The sequence below is a fragment of the Eurypyga helias genome, unplaced genomic scaffold (assembly GCF_000690775.1).
Source record: "Eurypyga helias isolate BGI_N326 unplaced genomic scaffold, ASM69077v1 scaffold14945, whole genome shotgun sequence".
NCBI lineage: Eukaryota > Metazoa > Chordata > Aves > Eurypygiformes > Eurypygidae > Eurypyga > Eurypyga helias.
The window spans coordinates 1,882-24,664 of NW_010253485.1; the positions used below are offsets into that span (position 1 = coordinate 1,882).

Sequence of the window (22,783 nt, forward strand, 5' to 3'; positions counted from 1 at the left end):
GTTTCAGTAAATAGTTTTCTAACGTCACTAAATTTACTGGAAATATATTTCAATCATAGCTCTACAATAGATTAATTTACCACTCTCCTCTTGCCCGTACATTGGGCGTGAAAGTATTTTTCCTCCCTACCTCTCACTCACTCTCCTTCCAGCAGGTAGTGTTATCCTTCATCACGCACTGGCCGTTTCTGGCTGCAACCAGGCTGAGCAGGGGGGAGAATGCCTTGGAGGCGGGGGGACCCTCACCAGAACCCGCTCCCCTTCCCCGCTCGGGCTCCGAGTGTTTCCAGCTTCGCGTCTGATTTCTAGGTCAGAGGAGTGAGAGGTATGTAGATAAATAACCCTACAGTGGAACGGAGCTGGATTTTTAAGATATTCGACTGTTCCTGGTCCTTTATAATTTAATCCCTCCCCTCCCCAAACCTAAAAATAAATAAAGTATCTCCAGACCATTCACATCTACATGGACAGGTAACAAATGCATGCATTCATCCCAATCCACTCTGACAGGAACGCCGGGTAGACAGAAAACTCCAATATTTATACGAGACTACAACTGCGTGGGTTTGTGGGTTTTTCCTGCAAAGTCCCAGTTTATGACGATCCAACAACAAAGTAAGTTTGGGACAACCCAGACCGGTCGCTACGAGGTGTTTTTGCTGCTCTGGGTTGTTGCTCAGAGTTCCTAACGCAAACAGATGCCGTCGTCTTCCTTAAAAAAATAAAAGACTAAAAAACATAATCGCACTGACCAGTAGTGACTGGGCCACCGAGCTGACACTGGCTTGAGGTTACTCTGTGTCCACTGTTCTTGGATGTTCCCAGATTTTGGACTGAAGCTGCCAGAGATGTCAATGGGTAGTTCAGTTCTGAAGACTGCAGAATTCACATGTGCTTTCGGAGGAACAGAAGCACACACAGGACTGGTCTGAAGAGAAGCCAAAGGGTGATCTTTGCAGACTGTGGCACGTTTCTCAGGCCGAGGGGAGAACACGCCCGAAGAAGAAGTGCTTTGCTACCTACTAAAGGATATTCATGATGGCGTTGTACAACTGCGTGAGCACCACGAAGTGGACAGGAAGGCAGGAGCTGCGATCCTGCGTGGCAGGGTTACACGTGAGCCAGGAGAGTGCGTTGTACTGCTCCAGCACGAACCTGCGGGAGAGAAATGCAGGGAGAGGTCAAACTGGGGCCGTTTACTCCTTCCCCTCTAGTCTCTTCCAAAAGATTCAACTTCGGGTTTGTCCCGGAGACACAGTGTCCCCCGGACTGCCTGGTGCATGGCTGTGTGGACAAAGTGGGAAACTCACTGCAACGGAGGGGGGAAGCTCAAATCTTTAGTTTTAATACGCCTGACCTCGAAGTGAGCCACCTGAACGCAGGCCCTCCCCTGTTCTGGTAGAGATCACGGAATCCCAGAGTAACGTAGGTTGGAAGGAACCTCGGGAGGTTGAGTACTCAAAGCCCTGAGTCTCCAACACCTCTGAGCATGGAGGTTCCGCAGCCGCCCCGCGCAGCCTCCGCTGCGATCTGGTCACATGTTTGGTGTAATCCTGCATCTGATGAGAATCTCTGCTGGAACTTGTGCCTGTCGTGTCTCGTTCTTTCCCTGCGCGCCCCATCCTCCTTCCCCTCGAAGCCAAGAGAGCAGCGTCCCAGGACGGCTGCAAATTCAGATCTGGCAGAGTAATACCAACACCACCCATTTCTTAGATTATTCTTTGTGCTTCCTGCCCACGCTCTCTACGTGGCGAAACGCACGTGTTCGCTCCCTGGTGTGCTCCCCTCTGTGTGCTCCCCCAATTTGTGCAGTGTTTTTCAGGCCCCAGCAGGCGGGATGGAGGCGGACAGGCCTCTAGTTATCCTGTACCACACGATACACAGCCCTGCACTGAATCAGGAAGAAAGTCTCCCTTGTGTCCCAATTCCTAAGACACTGGGATCAGGAGAGCACTTCTACCTCCGCCTACGAGTCCGTTGGCTTTGCTGAGTAACAACAACCATCGACACAGTCGAGATTAGGCACCAGCGAAACAGAACAGCGCTGGGGAGGCAAACCAAGGTGCCCTCTTGGGAAGGCAAAGCTGTCTGTAAGTTTTCTTCACAGGCTTTGCACAGCAGCGTGGAAAAGTGGCGGAGTAACCAACCCTCAAAGCCCTGCTCTTTGGTGGTGGAGGGGGCAGCTACAGCACGAGCTGCCGACTGCGCGGAGACACACGTGGGGCACGGGGGAGTTACAAGCTGTCGATCAAGCTAGTAAATAACTTTGCCAGGCTGAAAAGAAAAGGTCCCTCTGGTATTTCAGACCTCGGTCCCCGCAGTCTGAGGCAGGACATGCAAAACCCAAAAGGCGTTACCTCAAGACATCTGATGTGGTTTTAGAGTCAAGGGGGTGAGGGACTCGCTGAGAATTTCTGGCAGGTAGAAGCTCATCTGTCTGTGCTACAGAGATATGGTGATGTAATGAGGCCTGCGTAAAGGAGAAAAAGCACAAATTAATATTTCACGTGGTGAGTACTTCCAAAGATTCCCTGTCAACTCACACCTGAATTGTCTCAGGAGAGCACAGCAAGTTGGCTGTTCTCTGTTGAACCCCCACAACCACGGCATTTCCAAGTTCCACCACGATGACATTTTTCAATAAACTGACTTACCTTTCTGACTGGAATCAAGAATCTTAAAAAACCCTACTAATTCTGTTCTAATTTTAGTCGTGAAAGAAGCAAAGGGGGGAAACACTTGGGATGTGTCAGTGGTTCTGTTGGCATGATGGTAACAAACCATTCCGATTCTTCCAGCTCCCCCAGTCGGAGACCGGTGGCAGAGTCCTGCGAGGTGGGTGCCCACCCAACCCCCCAGGGCAGCCTCTGTCCTGCTCCCTGCTGCTACGCTCGCTCACTCTGCCTCGCCTTTCCTCCGGAGCCAGGCTGGCGCTTTAGCTGATGAGGGAGCAGGAAAGGGATTTCGTATCGATCATGTGCTGGGGCAGAGCACCCCTGCAAACCAAGGCCGCCAGCCTGCCGAGGCAAAACCTCTAATTAATGCTCCTCCAATGACTTCAGCTCCAAAATACTTAATCCAAATCAGGCAGAGATGACTCCCATCCGTGTGCCTTGCGTGCCATGCAGGTTTCCTAATCGCAGCGCCGCGCGGCATAAAGGAGACGGCATCCCGCTCAGGGATGGCGTACAAGTCCCTGCTTGAATTCAGCCCCTCGCTTTTATTAAAAATTGTCCAAAGCAAAGCAGTACGTTCCAAGTCAAATTAAAAGTTTAATTCAGCCTAGATCTGAGAGAGCAATTGTGTGGGGCTGGGGGTGGTGTAGGGACTCTCCAGCACAAATCTACTATAAGCTTAGGGGAGGAATTCATGGAGTTGCCTGGAGCTCTGCTGATTATATTTTTACTGCTGGAACTGAAAGAGCCTTCGGATTACTCATTCACAAAAAAACCCTGGTAGGTTTAAGGTTAAAACTTCACCTCTCCAAAACCACGGTGGTGTATCTTTCATGTTACTGTGAGAGCTCCGTTCTGCTGCCCTAAAGAAAAGCAGGCAGTTGAGGGAAATCTACCCAGGGAGAGCGCGGAGCGCAAGGAATGAGGTTCCGTGCTTTGCTGGTGGAGGTGCTGTCCTGCCTAACGCCTGCCACGCGGACTGCAGACATCGCTCGCTCCCTCTGAACTGCAGGTTTTGCACGAGGATAGTCGAGCAACACTGAACACCTTCACTCGGATAACCGCCCGACAGACAGGGATGAGGGAATTTAGTTCAGAGACTTGCAAAAATGTTCAGTATTCGTGAACTGAGCTGGGAATGGATAAAGTAAGTGGCACTGAGTTTATTATTCTATCTGCTGTTTGCTCGAATAGTTACGTGGTGCTATTTGGGCAGATTTCTCACATTTCCATGCTCACTAGCTCCCACGGTTTTGATTCATCCATGCAAGAAGCTGCACGATACTCTACAGGGATGGGTGTTCTGCGGTACACGTCCTGCAAGCACCTCGGTTCAGGAATGCAGGGCATCAGGCTGACTCCACCGTGTGACTTTTACGGCCGGGGGCATGGAAGCGGATGGTAAGCGCTCTACTGAGGTGCCGCTCGCCCTTCCAACCCCCCAGACCGCGTGCCATAGCTGGGGCATGGCAGAACAGGGGGTACGTCCCTCCTGCCTTAGGCTGACGGAAAAGGAAAACTGGGACACATCTTCATGCCGGACACCACTTGGATGATTCTGTATTTAGAAGCTGCCAAACTATTCCATGTTCAGGTAAGGGCTTTAGGAACCGACGATTACGTTTTAACAACCAGCTATCTTAAGCAAATTTAAGCCTAAACTTGTATTTCATACCCAGTACTGTTGCAGTTGTGGTAACATGCAAAGCCAACATTTTCAAAGACAATTTACAGGACGTAAATACAATTAATCTTCTCCTTCCCCTGTGAAAGGGTACCAAGACAGACCTTCAGGAAGAGGGGACACTGGTTTTGTGCCTGAGGACAGGATGACCAGAACCACTGCGGGAGATTCTCAGCTTTGGCAGTTGATACGAAGTATCCGAGAGCAAGAGGTTGCTGCTTCAGCTCTTCAGGGGCTTCTCTGGAAAGGAGACGTTCCCCCTGGCTCTGGAAGAAGAGAAGGCAGGCTCGTTGGTTTAGGGCATTACATCCCACCCCAGTAACATTAATGTTGTCTACTCATCACTCAGTGTCTAATCCATTTCTGGGTTCTTTTTTAGTTATTCATTAATCTTACTCAAAATTGTCTAATCCCCTCCTTTTTCCCTGTAGTTGGGTTCTCCAGGCTCACGTTCCAAAGCAGTTCAGACTCCCAAGCAGCAATGGTAACCTCCCAAACCAAACTGAGCGCAGGTGGGATTGGAGGCTCCAGAGTAACCCCAAGGTAGCGGGCTCTGGCCACGAACGTGAAGAGCTTTGTGTGGGCACACGAGTAGAGCAGTGCTGAGCGGAAGTTCAGTGCCTCGCAGGCTGCTCCGGCACACAGCAGAACAGCCGTGTGCCCGGCAGGCCTCCCTGGCTTCAGCTAGCGGGAGGATGCGTTCCACACTCCAAGTCTGGAAGAACGGAGAGTATCTGCATTTCCCAGGCTGGGTTGTGCTTGCTTTTCCAGTTAGTTACATCAACAGACTGGGAAAAAATGTTCCACTTGCTACTCCTTGTGAGGGACACTTGGGATCCTGTGCTTGGGGACACTTGGGATCCTGTGCTTGGTTTCTCTGTACTACCAAGCAGAGGTGAAGTGCGGGGAACACGGAGCAGCTGTCCTGCTTTTCAACTTACATCAGTTACTCATGTAGTTGGTACTGCACACTGTATTTGTGCAGTGTTACTCAGGTTCGTCAAGACAGACCAAGGAGTTAATCAGAGAGGAGAGTTAACCGACGTATGTAAACCAGGTTTCACCAGACTTGTACGTTCGTGAGCTGGTTTCTACAGAATAAAGCCTGGATGAACCTTCCACGCCTGCAGCTGCCGGACGGGAACACACGGTCTGAGCTCGCTTACCTCGCGTGGATCTATACGTACCCTTACCTACCATGAACCACACCGCCACACCTACAAGGGTGCTGCCATTCCCTTCTAGGGTACGTTCCTGTTTTCAAATGCACTTGGGCTTTTTTGGAAACACCCTTTATTATTTTGCTTTTACTTTTACTTCCTAAAGGAAAAACCCAAAAGAAGCCCGTGAAGTATTTTAGCTTGAAACATATCCCAGGAGAGTTGGGACAGCACTTCATTTGATCCACGAACAACCTTTAAGTCAGCAGGTTAAAAAACACCAAAGAAAGATTCCACTGAGCAGAAACCGGCGTCGCCGCAGCGCCCTCGCTGCTAGTCCTTCGGGCAGGTCTTTCCCCACCAGCAGTATCTTGACCAGGAATCAAAGTTTAACAACCCATAAAGCTCGGGACAGGCTGCAGCTCAGCTGGCTGCGGGCACGCCGAAAGCCTTAACAGCCAACCTTGGGCCCGGCTGCCGGGCCATCGGGGCTCACCCCACGACGCTGCAGCAATCAATTACAGGTTACGTGGACGAAGGCCTGACCTTCCCCGACCCCCGAGGTAATGATCACACGCTGTTGCTTTTTTAAAACCAAAAATTACACATCAATTACTAGGCCCTTGTTAATGGTTAAACTGAATTACTACGACAGGTTCATCTAGAAGTGGTTTGGCCAGGTCCCTGAGCCCTTTGCTCATTAACCTTTCGGCGCTGCGCTTCAGGCACCTGGATGGAGTTGCACTGAGCAGCTGTGCTGTAACTGCCTTTCTGAAAGCGGTACAGAACGGGGACTGCAGAATGAACTACATCAGGGGAAACGTAACGAGTGATGAGTTGGGATTTATGGCCGGAGGGTTCAGTGACAGAATTTAAACCCCTTCATTTGCCCACATCCCAGTTAGAAATAACCAAGTGACAGTAATGTGCAATCATTTACCCTTTGGAAGTGGGTTGCAGCGTTAACATGAAGTGAGGTGGTTGTGTATCGAGATCACAAAACACAGCATTAGCATTTCTGTGGCTGATGCAGAAGCAATTTTTCACCCACAGACTGCATTAAGCTGGCCACTGAAGCATCTGGGTGCAAGGAAAATACAGGCAGGACTTTCTCCTTCTAGGTGGTGAAACTAGCACCGTGGAGCCAGTCATTTTCAGGAGCGAGCGTTCCTTCCGTAGGACATCCTAGTCACAGTCAGAGAAGTGCACTGCTTCGTGACAGAGGCTGAACGTGCAGCATCCTTCATGCCCAATCTCTCAGCTCTACGTGCACTTCCTGCGAGTATTTATCCCGTACTTCCCTTCCCACCAGAGTGACGGTTTCTCTTGGTGAGACTGGTCAAAGCCACCAGTGACAGCCAGAGATCCAGAGCCAGTTACTGGAATTATCACTAAACCAGAGCCTGTAAATCCGTGGGCTTATCCTGCTTCTTGAGTAACGGTCAGCCTGTGTCCTCAGTAAAATATCCTTCAGTGAAGAAGGAACACACTACTGCTTACAACGTACCCCTTCCACAATAAAACTTCTCCACAGGGGATTACAAACTGCCAACCTTCCACAGAAGAGCGATGGGGCCGTTTTAAGAGCACAGCGAAGTCTCTCCCGCGATTAGATGGATACGTACGAGTTCCATCAAACACGATCCAAATTACGTTAAAGCTCATTCAAACAAATACCTCGAAGTACCAAAAATGATTTGCATTTTAAGTAATCACTGGTGTTGGAACCAACTTTATAAAAGCCACTTCAAACGAAAATAACTTACAAACGCTATGTGCTCTGGGCTAAGCTTTGCTAAGAAAACAACATTTGCATAAACACCCAGCACCTGCGGAGTTTCTGTGGGCAGGGTTGATTATGAGGAGAATTATCGCCCTTCTTGCCTCCCCTAGAAATTCATGTGAGCAGAGCTGTCGTATCTCCCCTCCTCTCAAAGACCTGTCACACCACGCCAGGGACATTCCATGAGATTTTCCAGAAAAACAACGGCTGAGTACAGATTAAATTTATACACTGTCATTAGATATGGCTCTGACACAGAAAAATGAAGCTGCTCTCTCCTCCTCCTCTCTTCCTCTCAGTCACCCCTACACTAACAACGCTGGAGATGCAACTAGCCAAGGCAGAGGCATCTTCTGCCACAGCATTTAACCAGCACCTTCAGCTCTAATGGTAATTTCTGCTCGTGTCCACCTAACTGTTTGAGAATCCTCAGGAAAAAAAGATTTGGTTAGAGGATTTGGGTCTTCGCTGTGTTTCATTTTAAGCAGCACAGGCCCTGAAGTGCCTTACCCTACTATGGTGGAAGTGAGATCCCACTCCAATGCCAGACGGTGATCCAGGGGAAGGAACTGGGGAGGAATTTGGTGAAGAGTGAAGATTCCCTGTTATTAAAATTCTAATGTCATTGTCCATGTCATCTGGGAATGGGAGGTCAAACATGTCATCTGAAAAGGAAAAGAAAGAAAAATAAATTTCCCACGGGCTGTACTCATGTTTGACAAGAAGTTTTGTATGTTTTTACCATTCATGTTATTATCATTCCTTTTTTTTTCATGCTCTTGAGACAGAGGGAAGCAGAGAAAAACCCTTTACTGTTTAACCCTTCTTGGTTCCTTTGCTGCGGCTGCAGTCATGACAGGAGAATCTGGCAGACATCTGTTAAAATCATCCATTTTAACCGTGTTCTTAGTGTGAACAACGATCCCACCATACCACTGACCTCTGTCATAGAATCACAGAACGGTTTGGGTTAGAAGGACCTTAAAGACCATCTAGTTCCAACCCCCCTGCCATGGGCAGGGACACCTTCCATAGACCAGGTTGCTCCAAGCCTCATCCAGCCTGGCCTTGGACACTTCCAGGGATGGGGCATCCACAGCTTCTCTGGGCAGGAGATCTGTCACGGGGCAGAACGGCCCCTCTCTGCAGCTGGTCATTCACACCACACCCGCCGGACACTAAACAAACCCACGACCGTTACCCTGGGCGGATGCCGCTCTCCCGGCTGCTGGTGCCACTGCCCAGCGCTCCGCCACGTTGGCTCGCGCCTTCTGGGAGCAGCCCCAGAGTCAGCCTGGGGACCAGGCCAGCTCCACACACACGATCATTTCCAACGCTGCGCCAGGATTTCCTACAACGTGGCTTTCGACACTGTGCTTCTACCCCAGAAATAACACAGTTGTACCAGCAGCACTTGCTGGTTTAAACCGGTTCAGCGTGCGGGAAGGGTGTGCAGCCACAGGGAAAACGCGTGTGCGTTCTGGGAGAAATACATTCCGCTCCTCGGTCCCCTGAAGCACAGGTTGTCGCACCACGAGCATTTACATGACGGACAGCTGGGACATCGTCAACACAGAGCAAAAAACTACAAGCATCACAGTATGGTTTATAGCGTTTTCTTCCTTATCCAGATTTCTCAGCAGGCAGAGACGTTTAAACAGCATAATGACATTTAAAGTACATTTTAGGGGACGGGAAGGGACGGTTGGAGCTGTCGGAATTAACTGGATTAATTAGATTTGCAGCCAAATTTATACTAAATCACACAGAGACCTAAACCGGAGTCGTGCATTTGTACAAATTATAATAAGTAATTTATCTTGAAAAAGAAGAATTTACTCTGCATAAAACCAGGAAAGAATGTGTCTCTTGAACTAATTTCACCTGACGCCCTAGTGCTGAAATGGGCTGGTGTTGTTTTTCTGCATCTTCTGAAAAGGAATACTGCAAGAGCAATGAATTAACTCGGTTTATTAACTTCTGTCCTACAACCTCAGTAAACAAAACAGAACTCATGTCATGCTCTGCTTAGCCTCCAAAGCATAAATGAGACGGCTAATAGCATAGGAAGCAGTTTAATCATTAAGTAGAACAGAGTTAAGAAAATTAAATTTAACACCATTTTGGAAAACGCCAGTTCTTGTACCTGATTCCAATTAGCATCTGGGGCACTAAAGGGCAGGTTAATGCAGGTTAAACATTTGTCAGCACACATTCAGTCAGGATTCTGGGGCCTTGAAAGGACAGCTGCTGAAGTATTAGAGGGGTAACTTCCCTCCCGTGAGGCCCACTGAAATTCCGGGAGGAACAGATCAAAGCAGACTTCTTCATTAAAAAAACTGGGCCTTTCTTCCTCCTGTACTGTAACTTCCCTGCTCATTACATACTTCTGTTGTGTTTGTAGTTACTCCGGGTTTAAATTATACAATCATTTTTAAGGATTTATGGCAGAACAGCCAGGAAAATACTTATTTGACACAGAGTATTGACCAGAGCCTGGCTGACACAAACGATTACGGCTAAATCTGCTTGGCAAAGCACACTGCTAACAGGAAGAATTCTCAGGTTGGCCTCCTTCGCCTACTTTACAGGAAGATTTAAATTCTAAACCAAGTAGCTCCTTACTCACAAGCTTTGTACAGCACAGGGCATGAAGGGAACCACTCCTGTCAAAGACAAGTTGGCCTGGCCAAGTCACAACACGAAGAAAAAGCGTGTTACAGTCTGTGCCTTTTCACATATTATTTGGTCAATGCTGTTTTTGGAATAAATCAGGATGACTATCTGAAAAGAGTTCACAGAAACTTTGAGCAACCTGGTCTAGTGGAAGGTGTCCCTGCCCATGGCAGGGGGGTTGGAACTAGGTGATCGTTAAGGTCCCTTCCAACCCAAACCATTCTGTGATTCTTTGACAGTGTATTATCCTGTCTATGACAGTATATTATCCTGTTGTTCTCTTCAAATTAAATTAGGGTGGTAAGGGTCCCGTGGGAGAACATCACTCCGCTCAGCTTTCCCTCAGGAGTGCTGCAGCTCTGCCCACGTCCTGCACGGGCCACTGAGCATCAGCACCTGTCACACTAGGCAGCTGCTCACTCACCATTAGTAGGGCTGAATCCGTCCTCGTTGGGGTAATTTGCTGGTGCCACCTGGATAGTAGCAGAGGTTGGGAAAACCAGGATGTGTGTACAGGAGGCATCCTGCGGGGTGTTGAGCTGAGACGACTGCAGATTCAGTGCAGTGCTCCGGCCAAACACCGATCCCATGGTGACAGCGTCTGCCAGAGCAGAAGCAACGGCGGAGACGTTAATTTGCATCATCTTCAAAATATATGTTCTGGGTTCAATTAATTTCTAATCTGGGTTTGCAAGCTAATACAAGTGTTTGAAGGTGCTTATCTTAAGAATAAATTATTAGAAGAGCTTGAAATTAAGATCACAAGTTGTAGATAATGTTTAGCTACGTGAATTCCCACACAATGCCCCACCTTGCCTTTCATTCTGCTGCCCCCTAATCAAAGATCTACTTGTTAAATGAGCAAGTGAAATTTATTTTTGACACACACACCTGTACAAGCAAGATACCCCGCTTTGGTTGACATGCAAGAAGCATAACTTGCCACCTATTGTCTCGTTACAGAAACTCTGCTTTGAACATTACTCAACTTAATGTGCAATTTTCAAGCTCGTTTAATTCTGCTTCATGTAGTAAACTTTTAGTTCCAGACTGAAAAAAACAGAGCAGTTTGGGAGGATATGTCACCATGTAAAAAGCATGTGCCTATGTGATTCAACAAGTAAGGAAAGGGAACCTCAAAATTTTTCAACTTAACTCTGCGGACAGCTGCTTGTAACAGAATGCGCTGCGTAACGAAGGGTAGGAGAAGGCAGGGAGGTTTGACCTCGTTGCCATTTACACGGACTCGTTCACAGCATGCACTCCTACAGCGACTGCAGTCCTCCTTGCACGAGGGCGTCTGCGTCCCATTTCAGCCCCTGACAACTGTCCCCCTGGGAAGGTGACCTCCCCAAGGAGGAGCTCAGTGACGGAGGCATGCAGTACTCCCTCCCCCAGGAGCCTGCACTCCCAGCGCCACTTCTCTTCCTGGCATTTTGAGGAATTTGGCTGGCTCAACCTATGTTCTACCACACTTAGCCACGCTTGTCAAGGTCACGTTGTTGGACTCCAACGTCTCCCAAAATTAATGTGCTTGTGTGATAAATAAGATAAAAGAAGACAAATTTCACTGGCATTTAAGTAGCTGGATAAAATGTACCTGGCATGACCACAAACGACCCCTGTGGCTCCATGGCAACTAAGCAGGCACTGAGGATAGAAGGAGAATCTGCTGATGAGATGCCGCAGATGCGGCACACCTCCTTCAGTTGTTTGCTGATTGTCTGCAGGGAACACTCCCCAAGGAGGATACTCCAGTCTGAAATGAAAAAGCATTATGATAGAACAGAGTTTGGTTATGAAACAGCCAGCACTCGCCTGAAAAGAGCAAAACATCAGGAACACTTTGCCTTGCTTGAACAGTGCCCTGTTCCGGGCTGCCCCCGAAAACCAGGTGTATGGCGCTGCCAACTGGCCGTTCCAGCACTTCCTGCCCAGCATTCCAGTCGGTGGTAGTTGGCTGGTTCTCCCAGGAGCTAACTGCTTACTGTGACAAACACTGACGATGGCGTGTGTCACTGAGGATGAGCTTGAGGATGAGTCTGTAAGGTATGAGGAGGAACTCACCTGAGGGTAACAAAGGGTAACACAGCTGGGTCCCTTTTAAAGGTTTTTTAAAATGTTCTGTATTTACACACAAACCTTTCTCTGAACTGCACTGATTCAAGAAGGACATCTGTTTTCATCTAACGTCCTGCACAATCGAATACTCGAAACAGAAGCAGAGAGAGCACGCTCAACCTCAGAGCAATTGTTTTAAACTTTGTTATGAGTAGAAGACACTAACGAAAGCACATTTTAGTGCAGATGCAGATATACATGTAAGAAAGTCCATGTAGCCATTTAAAAGACACTGTGTGTCCAAGCAGAGGAAGGAGCTGCTGACTGAATCCTTAATCTGTTTTCCTGCCTTCCTTCCACTTAACTCCTGTGTGTGTGCTGGATATTAAATCCCCCTACCAGGGGAGAGCACAGCTCTCCTTCCCTGCTTGTACTATATGGGAGGAGGCTTCCCCCTCCGCAGAGTACTTCTTTGTGCTTTCAGACTGAACTGTTAGTTACTGTGCCGTGTGTTAATCTTCTCCCATCTCATGAAATAGAGAATCTCTTACAATAAGCTGATCAGAGGAATTCCCGTCTCCTTCAGTAATTAATGTAAAATGAAATATCTTCATGCTCCTGTCTAATTTATCTTCCTGCTCCAGCTCAAACGGGCGCAGACTGAGAGCACCCTCTCAGAATCCCATTGTTCCCATCAGTTACCAGCTGAGAGCTGAACAGTGGCCGCAGCCATCAGAAACGGAAGACACGATGCTGAATGCGGGTATCTGCGTGATGCTGAACCTTGGGAACTCTCTGCAGGCTGCAGAGGGCACCTTAGGGCTGGCTCACACCGATCAGCAGTCACTTTGGGGTGTCACTGAAAATAAAATGGAATCTTTCTCGTTCAGTAACTTTTTTCCGAGACTTTTTGTTTAGTTTATGTTTAAGTTTAGGAATCAGACTTGAGTCCTGTTTCTGTGACAGGGTGACTACTGTTCGGATCTTCTTCTAACGTGACGTAACCCATGACTTCCACTTGAAAATACACTGTGCAAAAACCTACACAACACCTACAGGACATGAGGGCGTAATGTCACACCCAGGGCACAAACAAAAATTCAGTGCCACGGTAGGATTATCACTCTCAGTTTTCTGGTTTTAGAGGTCTGTGATCATTCTGCCCTGCTCACTAAGGCCGCGTCTTCGTTCCAAAACCACCGGTGGTGACAGCACTGACGTTTCGTACCTTTTAACTCCCCGTGGCCTAGGCGACCGAGCCGCCCGATGACAACTCTCCAAGGCAGTGATGTCATCTGCACAATTCCAATGCACCATTCCCACAGCTTCTGCAGACCAATTTTACGTGCAGACAACTTGCTCCTCCTTGACCTGGAGGTTAAGGAGGAAAAAAAAATCCCCAAAAAGTAAGAAGAGACTCGAGGACAGTACTCAGATGTGTGTTTGATGTAACTACGTCACTGCTTACCCTCTGCAGGAGTTCTTACCGTTCTGCCGAGTGCCCAACCGACCTGTTACTAACAAGCAGCAGAACAAGTATGTGTCTGCTTACAGTGCTGTTACTGCAGTGACGCGCAAGAGGTGCCAGTACACTGAGCAACACACCACGTGTTCTCGAAGGCAGGAGTTGTAAAACAAGAGTAAGGCAGTACCTTTTCTCCTCTGCAGTTTTAAGTTACTGAAATGTTATCACCGTTACGTTATCATGATCACACCAGCAGAAAATATCATTGGAAGGCACATGCAAGAAACTAACGGGTGAGGGATGACAAGTGTTGACCTAGATACAGTGTTAAAAATAAAGGTTTTTACCTGTTTGGTAAATCAATATTAACTATGCAGGTTTCCAACAGTTCACCGTGAAGGTCAGTGCAGGACGCCAGGAGCCAACGCTGATCGTGAGACAAACAATATCCAACAAAAAGCACGTTGTATTTCTGACTGGCCTCTCCAAATGTTTCTCCCAGCTCGGTCTGTTTGTCCTTGATGGGTGCCAGTATGAAAGGTGGCGAGTATAGCTGGATTGGGCTGGGCCTCTGCAATAAAAGCAACACAGTCAGCAGCAGGTTCATCAGAAACTACTTATTGCAGGAAACACACACACACACACAGAGACTGGTGACTACAGAAACATGCGAGTTTCAAACAATAAATGAAATCGAGGCATTCATGGTCCAGAGAGAGACTGGGAAAAAGGTGGTTATCGACAATTAATTTCTCCTGGTTAAAACAGATGCACTTCAAAACTTATCCCAAACCCTTGCTTTATAACTTCTCTCCTGACGAGACTCGCTCAATGCTTCAGAAATGGTCAGGCTATCTCCTTAATTTTTCAGGCCAAGCCTGGAAGTCGGCAGTGCAGACTGCTAGCAGCCCGGAAAAAGCTGACGTCTGATTAATCAAGTACAGTACGTGCAGGCTGCTCATGAAAGCATTTTCCCCTTTTGGGGGTCTTTTGTCCCTTCAGGCAATTAAACATGAAATGCAAAGCACGGCTGAGAGGAAAAGAAGTTACAGTGGTTTCTGTGAGACATCGGGGGTCCCGTATTTCCACTTCTGCCACTTCCTGTAACTAGGCCGTCCTGGCAGACGAGCGATCACCTGAACTGAAGGGAGGGGTCCTGCAAGTTTATCGCTCTTCCCCTCACAACTAAACTGCTTGAAGTACGACTGTTGTAAATCGCTGCAAAACCCAGCCTACAGAATATAAACCTTTTCGAGGGAAGCGTGGGGAGAGAACGTGAAGAGGAAACGCCTGGGGTGATAACTTTTTTACAGTTTTCAGTGAGAGCTTATGGTTTTACGTGAGTAATGAAACGTGCTGATAGGTTGGTTTTATGATGATTTTGAAACTAGATTTTTAAACCCTAACAAGCATGACTTGATCCCAAGGTAAGTGTGCAAATGTTCAGTTGGTCCATTAAATCTAAATAAACCAGTCATCATTATCTTTCAAAGAATGAAAAACATTCATGGAAAGCAGGATGGATTATTCTTTTGAAATCCCTGAAATTCCAGAAACTGGGCTTCAATATTTACAAAACAGATGAAAGATAAGCCCACTGAAATAGGGGGATTTTTCCATTACCTCAGGGAATTAATATAGCGTCTGTAATTAGGCACAGGATCTTATTTCATACATATGCATACAGATACATACAGAAATAAAGGTTGGACATGACCACTTTCATGTAGGGGTACTAGAGACTAAAACTACAAAATGTCTCAGAATCCCAAGTAACAGCCAAAGTTTTCTCTTCTTTCACACTGAACTTTAATTTAACCTTTTACATTACGAGTCAAACCCCAAAGCTTAAAATGTTTTGAAGGCAAGTAGTCTCACATTTTTTCTTAAAATTTTCTACTTCATATTATCTTACCTTTTCCCTTTCTATTATCATAGTCTTCTCTACCTCGAAAGAAAAACTCCTAAAAATATTTTCTGTGTTCTTTTTTTCTGATATCTGAAAGAACCGGTTTGCTAGCAGGCTTGCGTTTCCTTGATGTCAGTACTAACCTCAGGATTTTTGAGGGTCATCTCAATGCTGGCAGCTGACCCAAAGCCTGTGAGAGACTTGATGTGAATCTGTGTGGGCAACGGCCTCCTGCACTGGCAGTACACCGAAAACGCCAAAGACTTCAGGTGCTGAATGTAGAAAACCTGTTCGTCCTTCATTGTCTGCAGCATGTACTGGCAAGGCACGATCTGTAGAATTCATAAAAACAGTAAAACATGATAGAAAGTCTTCAAAGAGCTGTTTGCATCGGAGCAGATTCACACATTCTTTAGCCATTTAAGGACCATGACGCTTTGTACATGGTGTTCAGTCGTTTGCATCACAGCACCTGCAGCTTCCCAGCAGGGCTGCTGCCCTTCTGCAGGCACGGTGGCAGCACGCTGTTCCCCGACACAACCCGTTTCGTTACAGTGGTGTAGTTACGGTTGCAAAATCTCTCCGGAAGCCGAGACTCCCACTGCCCAATATAACGGAAGAGTCTTCTTTCAGGGCAGCAGTGACAGAACCCGTACCCTAACACAGCAATCAGAGCTGGCAAACGCGGGAACTGGGAACTCCACACACCTCTGTTTTCAAAAAGCCTGCTTTTCTCATCAAAATGTTCATTTGCAGGCAGTCTCTGCTGTGTAAACTTGGCGTTCTGAACTTTGTGTTTAGGGCTCCACAGCCTGTGGGTGCAATTAGTGTGCGTTTGCTGTTCACATGGGAATCAGCACTGAGGTGTCACTCCTAAAAAAGACTGCAGGGAGCAGAATTCAGATACTATTATAATGACTTATGGGGTTGTTTCTCCTTTTCTAATTAGTAAAGTGTGGAAGCTCAGCAATCTCGCGCTGTCGTTCAGTTTTATTTGTTTCATAAAGTACTGACACACAAGATACTGGAATTTACATGTTCAACCAGCGAGAAACAGAACTACAGTAAGATTTGACTGTGAGGTTTGAGAACAGGACGGAGAAATGGCCCCAGATGCCTTCAGAACTAAACAAAGCATAACATAACTAATCTTTTTAGTTCAAATCCTTTAAAAAAAAAATCAAAATTAAAGGCCTGTAAGCTCATTTGTTTAATGTCCTGTTGAGAAATACAACGTTCTACACAGGGCTGTGGAAGCGCCCTTTCTTCTGAACAGCGGGATTTTTGGAGCAGAAACTGTCCACACCAAATATTTCTGGTGCGTCTGACACTGTGAGACCCAGGCGGGTTCTTTTAACCAACACTTTCAGCAGTAACAGAACTTAAGCATCACTCACAGCATGGTGAGCTACTCTACGGCTCTTGCTCGGCCCACTGGAACTTGGGTAGCAGGTTCTACTTAGGGAGTGCGAGTGCGTGTTTTTACCATACAGCTTCTCGGCCCAAGAGTTTCACAAGCTGGGCTTTTCCACGCTACGTAGGAATTGTAATAAATCTGCAAACACCTGGGGTTTACTTAACCTGAAATAACGGTGTATTCCTGCATACTGTGGTAGAGCTGTGACAATACTGCACTGGTAACTATACGCTGCCCCCCTTTGCTCGGAGAAAACTCCCTTCTATTTTGACCTAAACTGGCAAAATGACACATATTTTCAGAAACAAACGGTAACTGCCCAGAGAATAAACAGTCCTTAGAAAGGGTTGGTAAGCCCAGTAGCTGCCGTATGCAGACACCGTTTCAACGTGCAGTTCATACGCTCTTCTATTTAATGTGCTATCAGTGGCTCTTTACTGTTAGTATCTTCAGGTCTGAACTGATTAAATCACCTGCAGTCTACGACAACATCAAGCTGTGAACCTGACCTTCACTTCAACCCCGAGCCTAAAATATTTTGGTGAGTTTTCCCATCATTTCGGGGAATGAGAAGGCCAAGATTAACAAAAATGACGAGTGTTTTCCATGCCGATTTGAGACACTCTAATAACTTCTAAGGCCTTTTTTTTTTTAAATCATTTAAATTAAAATACTTTTAGGCCAAGTTGAGCACAGATGAGTAAGGTGTACAGAAACCATTCACGTGCTGCACACGTACATGGCAGAGCTTGCAACCTTTGGCCTCCCCCCTGCTTTATTCATACTTTGCGACTGTGAAGGAAGAGAAGGCACGGCAAAACACAGGCAGTCTGGGAAATAGGCCAAGCTCTGTGTCTGACTACACAAATTCAATTCTTAAGTAATTCCATAGTAAGTAACTATTATTATATGCCATGTTACATGGTAAATTATTTTTAAGAAGCAGATAATAACAGTACAATGGTTAAATTATGCATTAAATGCCTGGTTTCACATAGCTCTTTTGGATTAAAAAGTATAAATCAGAGCAAATCTAAAAAGTAAACAACTCAGTGAGCAAAGTAATCAAAGGAGGAACTGGACATTTTTGGCAATGGCAATATAAGTTGCAACATAAATAACTGAAATCCCTCTCTGGGAAGCATCTAGTAGATATGATTGCCAGAACCATGCAACAGATTTAGTGCCAGGATCCTGTGGCTGCCTTAAATTAGTTTCTTCATTAAAACAAAAATTTCAGAGGTTATCTTCTATTTTGTATCTTTTAGTATAGCCTACGTTCAAAAGTAAACCTTGCTAGACTGACCCTCCAGTGTGAAGAGACAGAGGAAGGTAGAATACCTGGAGAATGAAAGAATTCCTCATGTTCTCAGGCAAGTTATCCAACATTTCGGTGTAGCATCTCATCAAACTTAACAGCCAAAAGTTGGTGGAGGCAGACTCTTCATCTGCAGTGTAGGTGAAAGGGTCCACCATGTAGATGACAACCGCGGGGGGGTAGGCATTGCTGTCCGCAGACTCCGGTTCGGTGGGAATCCCTATTCTCTCCCGCTCTGTAACACTAGAGACATGCACGTCGTTAAATTCCAAGGCAAGTTACAGGTGTTAATTGCTGTTTTTCTGTCAAGGTGCAAGGCTGAAGCAGAGGAGGAGAAGGGGGGCACAGAGTGATCCTGATGTTCAGAAGCAAAACTGAAAACTTGACAACAGCGACTGACTTTTACTCGCAGCAGTTCTTAAAATACCTGTTACTAATTGTGCATTAAAGATACTCCCCATCAAGTCTAACACCACCTCATTTAATGCAATCAGCGCAGATTATGTCTGAAGAACATGGAAAAGTTGACTCATAGTAGCTCTGAGATTTCTTTTTATACATGTGCATACCCAACGTTTTGGTGCTGTTCAGGGTTTTCTTCTGGGAGAGGTGGGAGGGGGAGAGAAGGAATTGAGAACTGAGGAAAAATGCCAAGTAATATTCCTGGAGACTGAAACCCTCTGTTTAGTTACAGAAAAGGTTCTGCTGGTAGTGGAAGGAGCAACCAAACATTTTGTGCTTGGTAATCCTGCATGCCTCAGCCATGGACGGGAGGCTCAACATCTGTAAGCGACCACAGGCAGCTCAGGCTCACTTGGTGAGAAGCCAGGCTGCAGCTGGTAAAACGGTATTTTGCACAGATCCAGTGAACAGACGTCTTGACGACAACCCGAACTAGAGCAGGATGTGGGCCTAAGATACAGGAACTCCATCACGTGTATCATGACTATTAGTAACGTGCATTATTACGAGAGTATTGAAACCATACATGTTCCCTCTGGAAGTTACATAAGATGCTAAAAAACCTTTTCCTAATTTTTATGTTTGAAGGATGACTGTTTATAGTGAGGTCTTTAAAAAAGTTGTGCTGCTAAAACTTCTTTTCAACTAACAGCAATATATTCCTGTTTCTTGACCTCACAGTATCCTGCTTGCAGATCAATACTTGAAAGGCAAGAAAATGAGGAAGAACACCCCCTGATTGCGTCGTGCATCGGTTAACATTACAGGTGTGCCAAGTTGCCAGGTAAGAGCCGTTACGTGCCACAGGAGACCCTGCAGCACCCGACACACGTGAGACTGAGCCAGAGACAGGGCACAGCCCCTACGAGACACCTTACGCTTTGCTCGTGCTGCAACTGCAGGCCAGGAGGGGTATCCTGAGGTCCCTCCAACAGAACTGCAACACCCGTGTTCACGGCACTGAACCACGCTTTGTTTCTTGTAACGAAAAAGGAGGGGTTTTGTTGGTTTTTCCAACTCCTCTTTAGCAGGAACTACGACAAACAAATAAAAATGGGCCTTGCTGCACTGACAGCTGGTCTGCACACAGCAGAGGATGCTCTCCTTTCGAGGATCTACCTAAGGCTTAGAACTTATTAGCTGGCTGAAGGCAGGAGAACAGGGGATGTAATTAGAAGTAGGTCGAGTCATTTGAGCACTTAAGGAACTTACCCTTCCTGTCCTTCTTGCTGCTGCGGTGGTAAGGTTTGACCTGATTCTGCTTCTCCTCCAGAACCTGTGCTTCCTTGCGAGCGGTCTGCTGTGTTCCCCCCTGTGCTGGTGTTCTGCCCTGAACCAATGTTCCCACTAAACCCCGGAGTAGAGGTAGCGGTCAGCTGGTTAACGCCGGGTGTGGCAGATGATGCAGACAGCTGTGGCACAGAGGATCCAGAGGATGAGCTGCTTCCTGCTGGAAGGCTAGTGGTCCCGCCACTGGGTGTGGAGTTAAAGGAACTGCCCGCCGGTGGTGCCCCAGCAGCTGAAAGACATGTTGGGTTTGAGGGTGCAGCTCCAGTGTTCCCAGGTGCTGCCTGCGGCTGGCTTGCTGGCGCCGGGGTTTGGTACTTAGGCGGTAGCAGCAGGCTGCTGTCGAGCTGCAGAGTGGCCAAGTAAGGTGCTGAAAGGCACATGAAGAGGAAAGGAGATTAATGACTCCCCGTCAGCTCCATGTGAGCTGCATTAACCATCAAGTCACACAGTGTTTTCTCTGCTTTTAGAATACTGTAAGAATATACAAATGCTAAGGGAATATAAACTCCACTATAAATATTTACTTTGGGATCCCCTCTTCAGGGTTGCAGTCCTACTGATATGAATCACGTCTTTAAAAACAGGACTGACTCTGCAAAGCCCTGTGAGCTGGAGTTGGTACTGACACATCATTACCTCTGGCCAGACTGCGTTGTGATAACAGCTTTACACAGCATTCAGCTTTACAATCTACTGCAGGTTATGCCTGTCAGTCTGGAAATCTAGAAGCCTCTACCTGAGCTACAGTAACGACAAACTTTAATATAGCTCTTTGTACTCCTCCGTATTAGAAAGTTATCACCGTGACTACTTTTAACTAATAAATGGCTAAAAATAAGTAAATTAATATTAGTTATTAACTCTTAGAAGTGGAAAATCACCTAGAGGGGAAGTTTCCAACACTGCCTCTGCTGGGTGTCTCCGGTGTGAACTGAAGAGCCCAATTCCTCAGCTGGCTACGCACATGCTACGTATTTCTGGATGTAAGCCTGGTGTATTTATGTTAAGCAGTGTTGCAATAATTCCTCCCTCCCAGCTAGGTGATAAATTAAAACTAAAAGCAGACTGAATGAGGCAATGGGGTCATTTGAGATGAAACAGCCCTAGCCTGTTCTGCCAAACCTTCCTCAAAGGGAAGAGGAAGAGGGGCAGCTGCAGAACTGCCCCACCAGTTCCGGTACGTTTGCTTCAACTTGAATCCCAAACCAGGTCGCCGGTCCACAAAGTAACAGACTTAAAATCTGTCATTCCTTTCCCAGAGCAAGGGGAGTAAGGACTTTTCAAGAAACCGCTCCAATGTTCCCAGCTACTTCTTGCACATTTCAGCCCAAGCAGGCAGCGTCTCCGCAGCTGGACATGGTCACCGCCTCTCTGGCTGAGCAACACTGCCTCAGCCAATGGATTTCCAGAGAGGTTTCGGATGGGTCTGTGTCTTCTGCTAAGATCCCCATCTCAGTCACATACACAACACGCGTTATGTTGCCTCTGGATCCACTGTGGAATGGCACAACCATCTCTGCCCCCAGGCGAAATCTGGGAGCAACGTTCGATGGGCCCAGCGACCACGCAGCCAGGACCACTCTTCTGACACTACCCCAGCAAACTTCATACCCTTCCGTCTTACACCAAACTGACTTTTCCAAACTAAGAATTGGCTTTTGAATCTCTGACATGATCACCAGGCTGATGAAAAACAATAACACTTTCTGAAATAGGCAAATTTAACATCAAAGTGATCAAGAAATTAAGATAAAGCCTCGTAATACCTATTTTTAAGCAAACCATAACCTGTACCTTAAGAAAAAAAAAATTCCCTGCTTCCACCCACTGCAAATAACCTCTAAAATACCTGGAGGAAAGGAAGCCTTGCCAGCACCAGGACAGACTTACCTAGGTGATGCCGGCAAACTTGCGCGTAAAGTTTGAGTCTGGAATGATTGTCGCACTCCTCAGTGCCCCAAGGCTGGTTAAACCATTCGCTCACGAGCTCATCAGTTAGCTTCTGTGCCACGGTCTTTCCCACCCGCATAATCCCATCACGTAGCACTTTGCAGATTGGTTTGTGCTGGCCAAGTCGACACATCTGGTGAGGAAAGAGGAAATGCTCGTTACTAGATGCCAAGGACCTGCGTAAGTCATGCAGAGTGGTTTGTAGCCTAAATCCCTTATTACTGCACGCATCTGGCTGCTTCTTAATAAATATAAACCCAAAAAGCTACATTTATCTGTTGACTTGAACTGCACTTACAGCAAAACTAAGGTGACAAATATCTCAGATATGCAGGAGTGCAGAATATGCATGCTAAAATAAGGAAACGGTCTATCTCTGACCTAACAGCTGCAAGAAAGCAAGTTTCCTTAATCTACTCCTTGCCCTTTAGGTTTGGTTGGGCCTTCATGCAACAGGTTGTAACTGTATTAATACTTGCATTAAATTCTCCGTAAAATAAGAGGAAGTGTACTGGAAAGAACAAAAAATACCCTGAAATACCCAGAGAACCATAAGCCAATTAGAGAATATTCTTAAGACAATGAAAGTGCAGGAAGTCCTCAGAATGAGAGATACCCTCATTCAAATAACTGCTACTTTAGAAACCACGGGTTTCTCCCAGTGAACATGCAGAAGAACAGAAATGAAACTCAAAAAGAAATAATTCGGTCTGGTTCCTCTTTCCAACCTCGTATACAGCACTCAAGTCCCTGAAGAAAGTTTTGGCTCCATCGAGCAAGGCCTCATTTTCCGGACACACCACGATATAGGCGACATCCCGATGGCCCCCATATGGGTCTAGCAACAGCCTCTCCCAGAATGGCAAGGAGAACGGCGAGATTGTCAGGAAGTCCTTGTCGTAACCCACTAGTAAAGTCGGGATCGGAAAAGGG

General features: G+C 46.8%; 1 protein-coding gene across 1 annotated transcript in view; it reads right to left on the reverse strand.

Moving 5' to 3' along the window:
• Positions 1-661: 661 nt before the first annotated feature.
• LOC104510442 (mediator of RNA polymerase II transcription subunit 13-like) overlaps positions 662-22,783 on the reverse strand; it is a gene marked incomplete at its 5' end in the record, with an annotated part of 23,956 nt that continues 1,834 nt past the window's right edge. Inside the window, 13 exon segments of the mRNA XM_010152692.1 lie at positions 662-1,155; positions 2,358-2,470; positions 4,464-4,625; positions 7,813-7,967; positions 10,403-10,579; positions 11,579-11,737; positions 13,268-13,410; positions 13,852-14,075; positions 15,557-15,745; positions 18,172-18,391; positions 19,823-20,267; positions 21,791-21,983; positions 22,579-22,783. The exon segment at positions 22,579-22,783 is cut by the window's right edge and continues 39 nt beyond it. Of these exon segments, the coding sequence (XP_010150994.1) occupies positions 1,023-1,155; positions 2,358-2,470; positions 4,464-4,625; positions 7,813-7,967; positions 10,403-10,579; positions 11,579-11,737; positions 13,268-13,410; positions 13,852-14,075; positions 15,557-15,745; positions 18,172-18,391; positions 19,823-20,267; positions 21,791-21,983; positions 22,579-22,783 (2,518 nt within the window).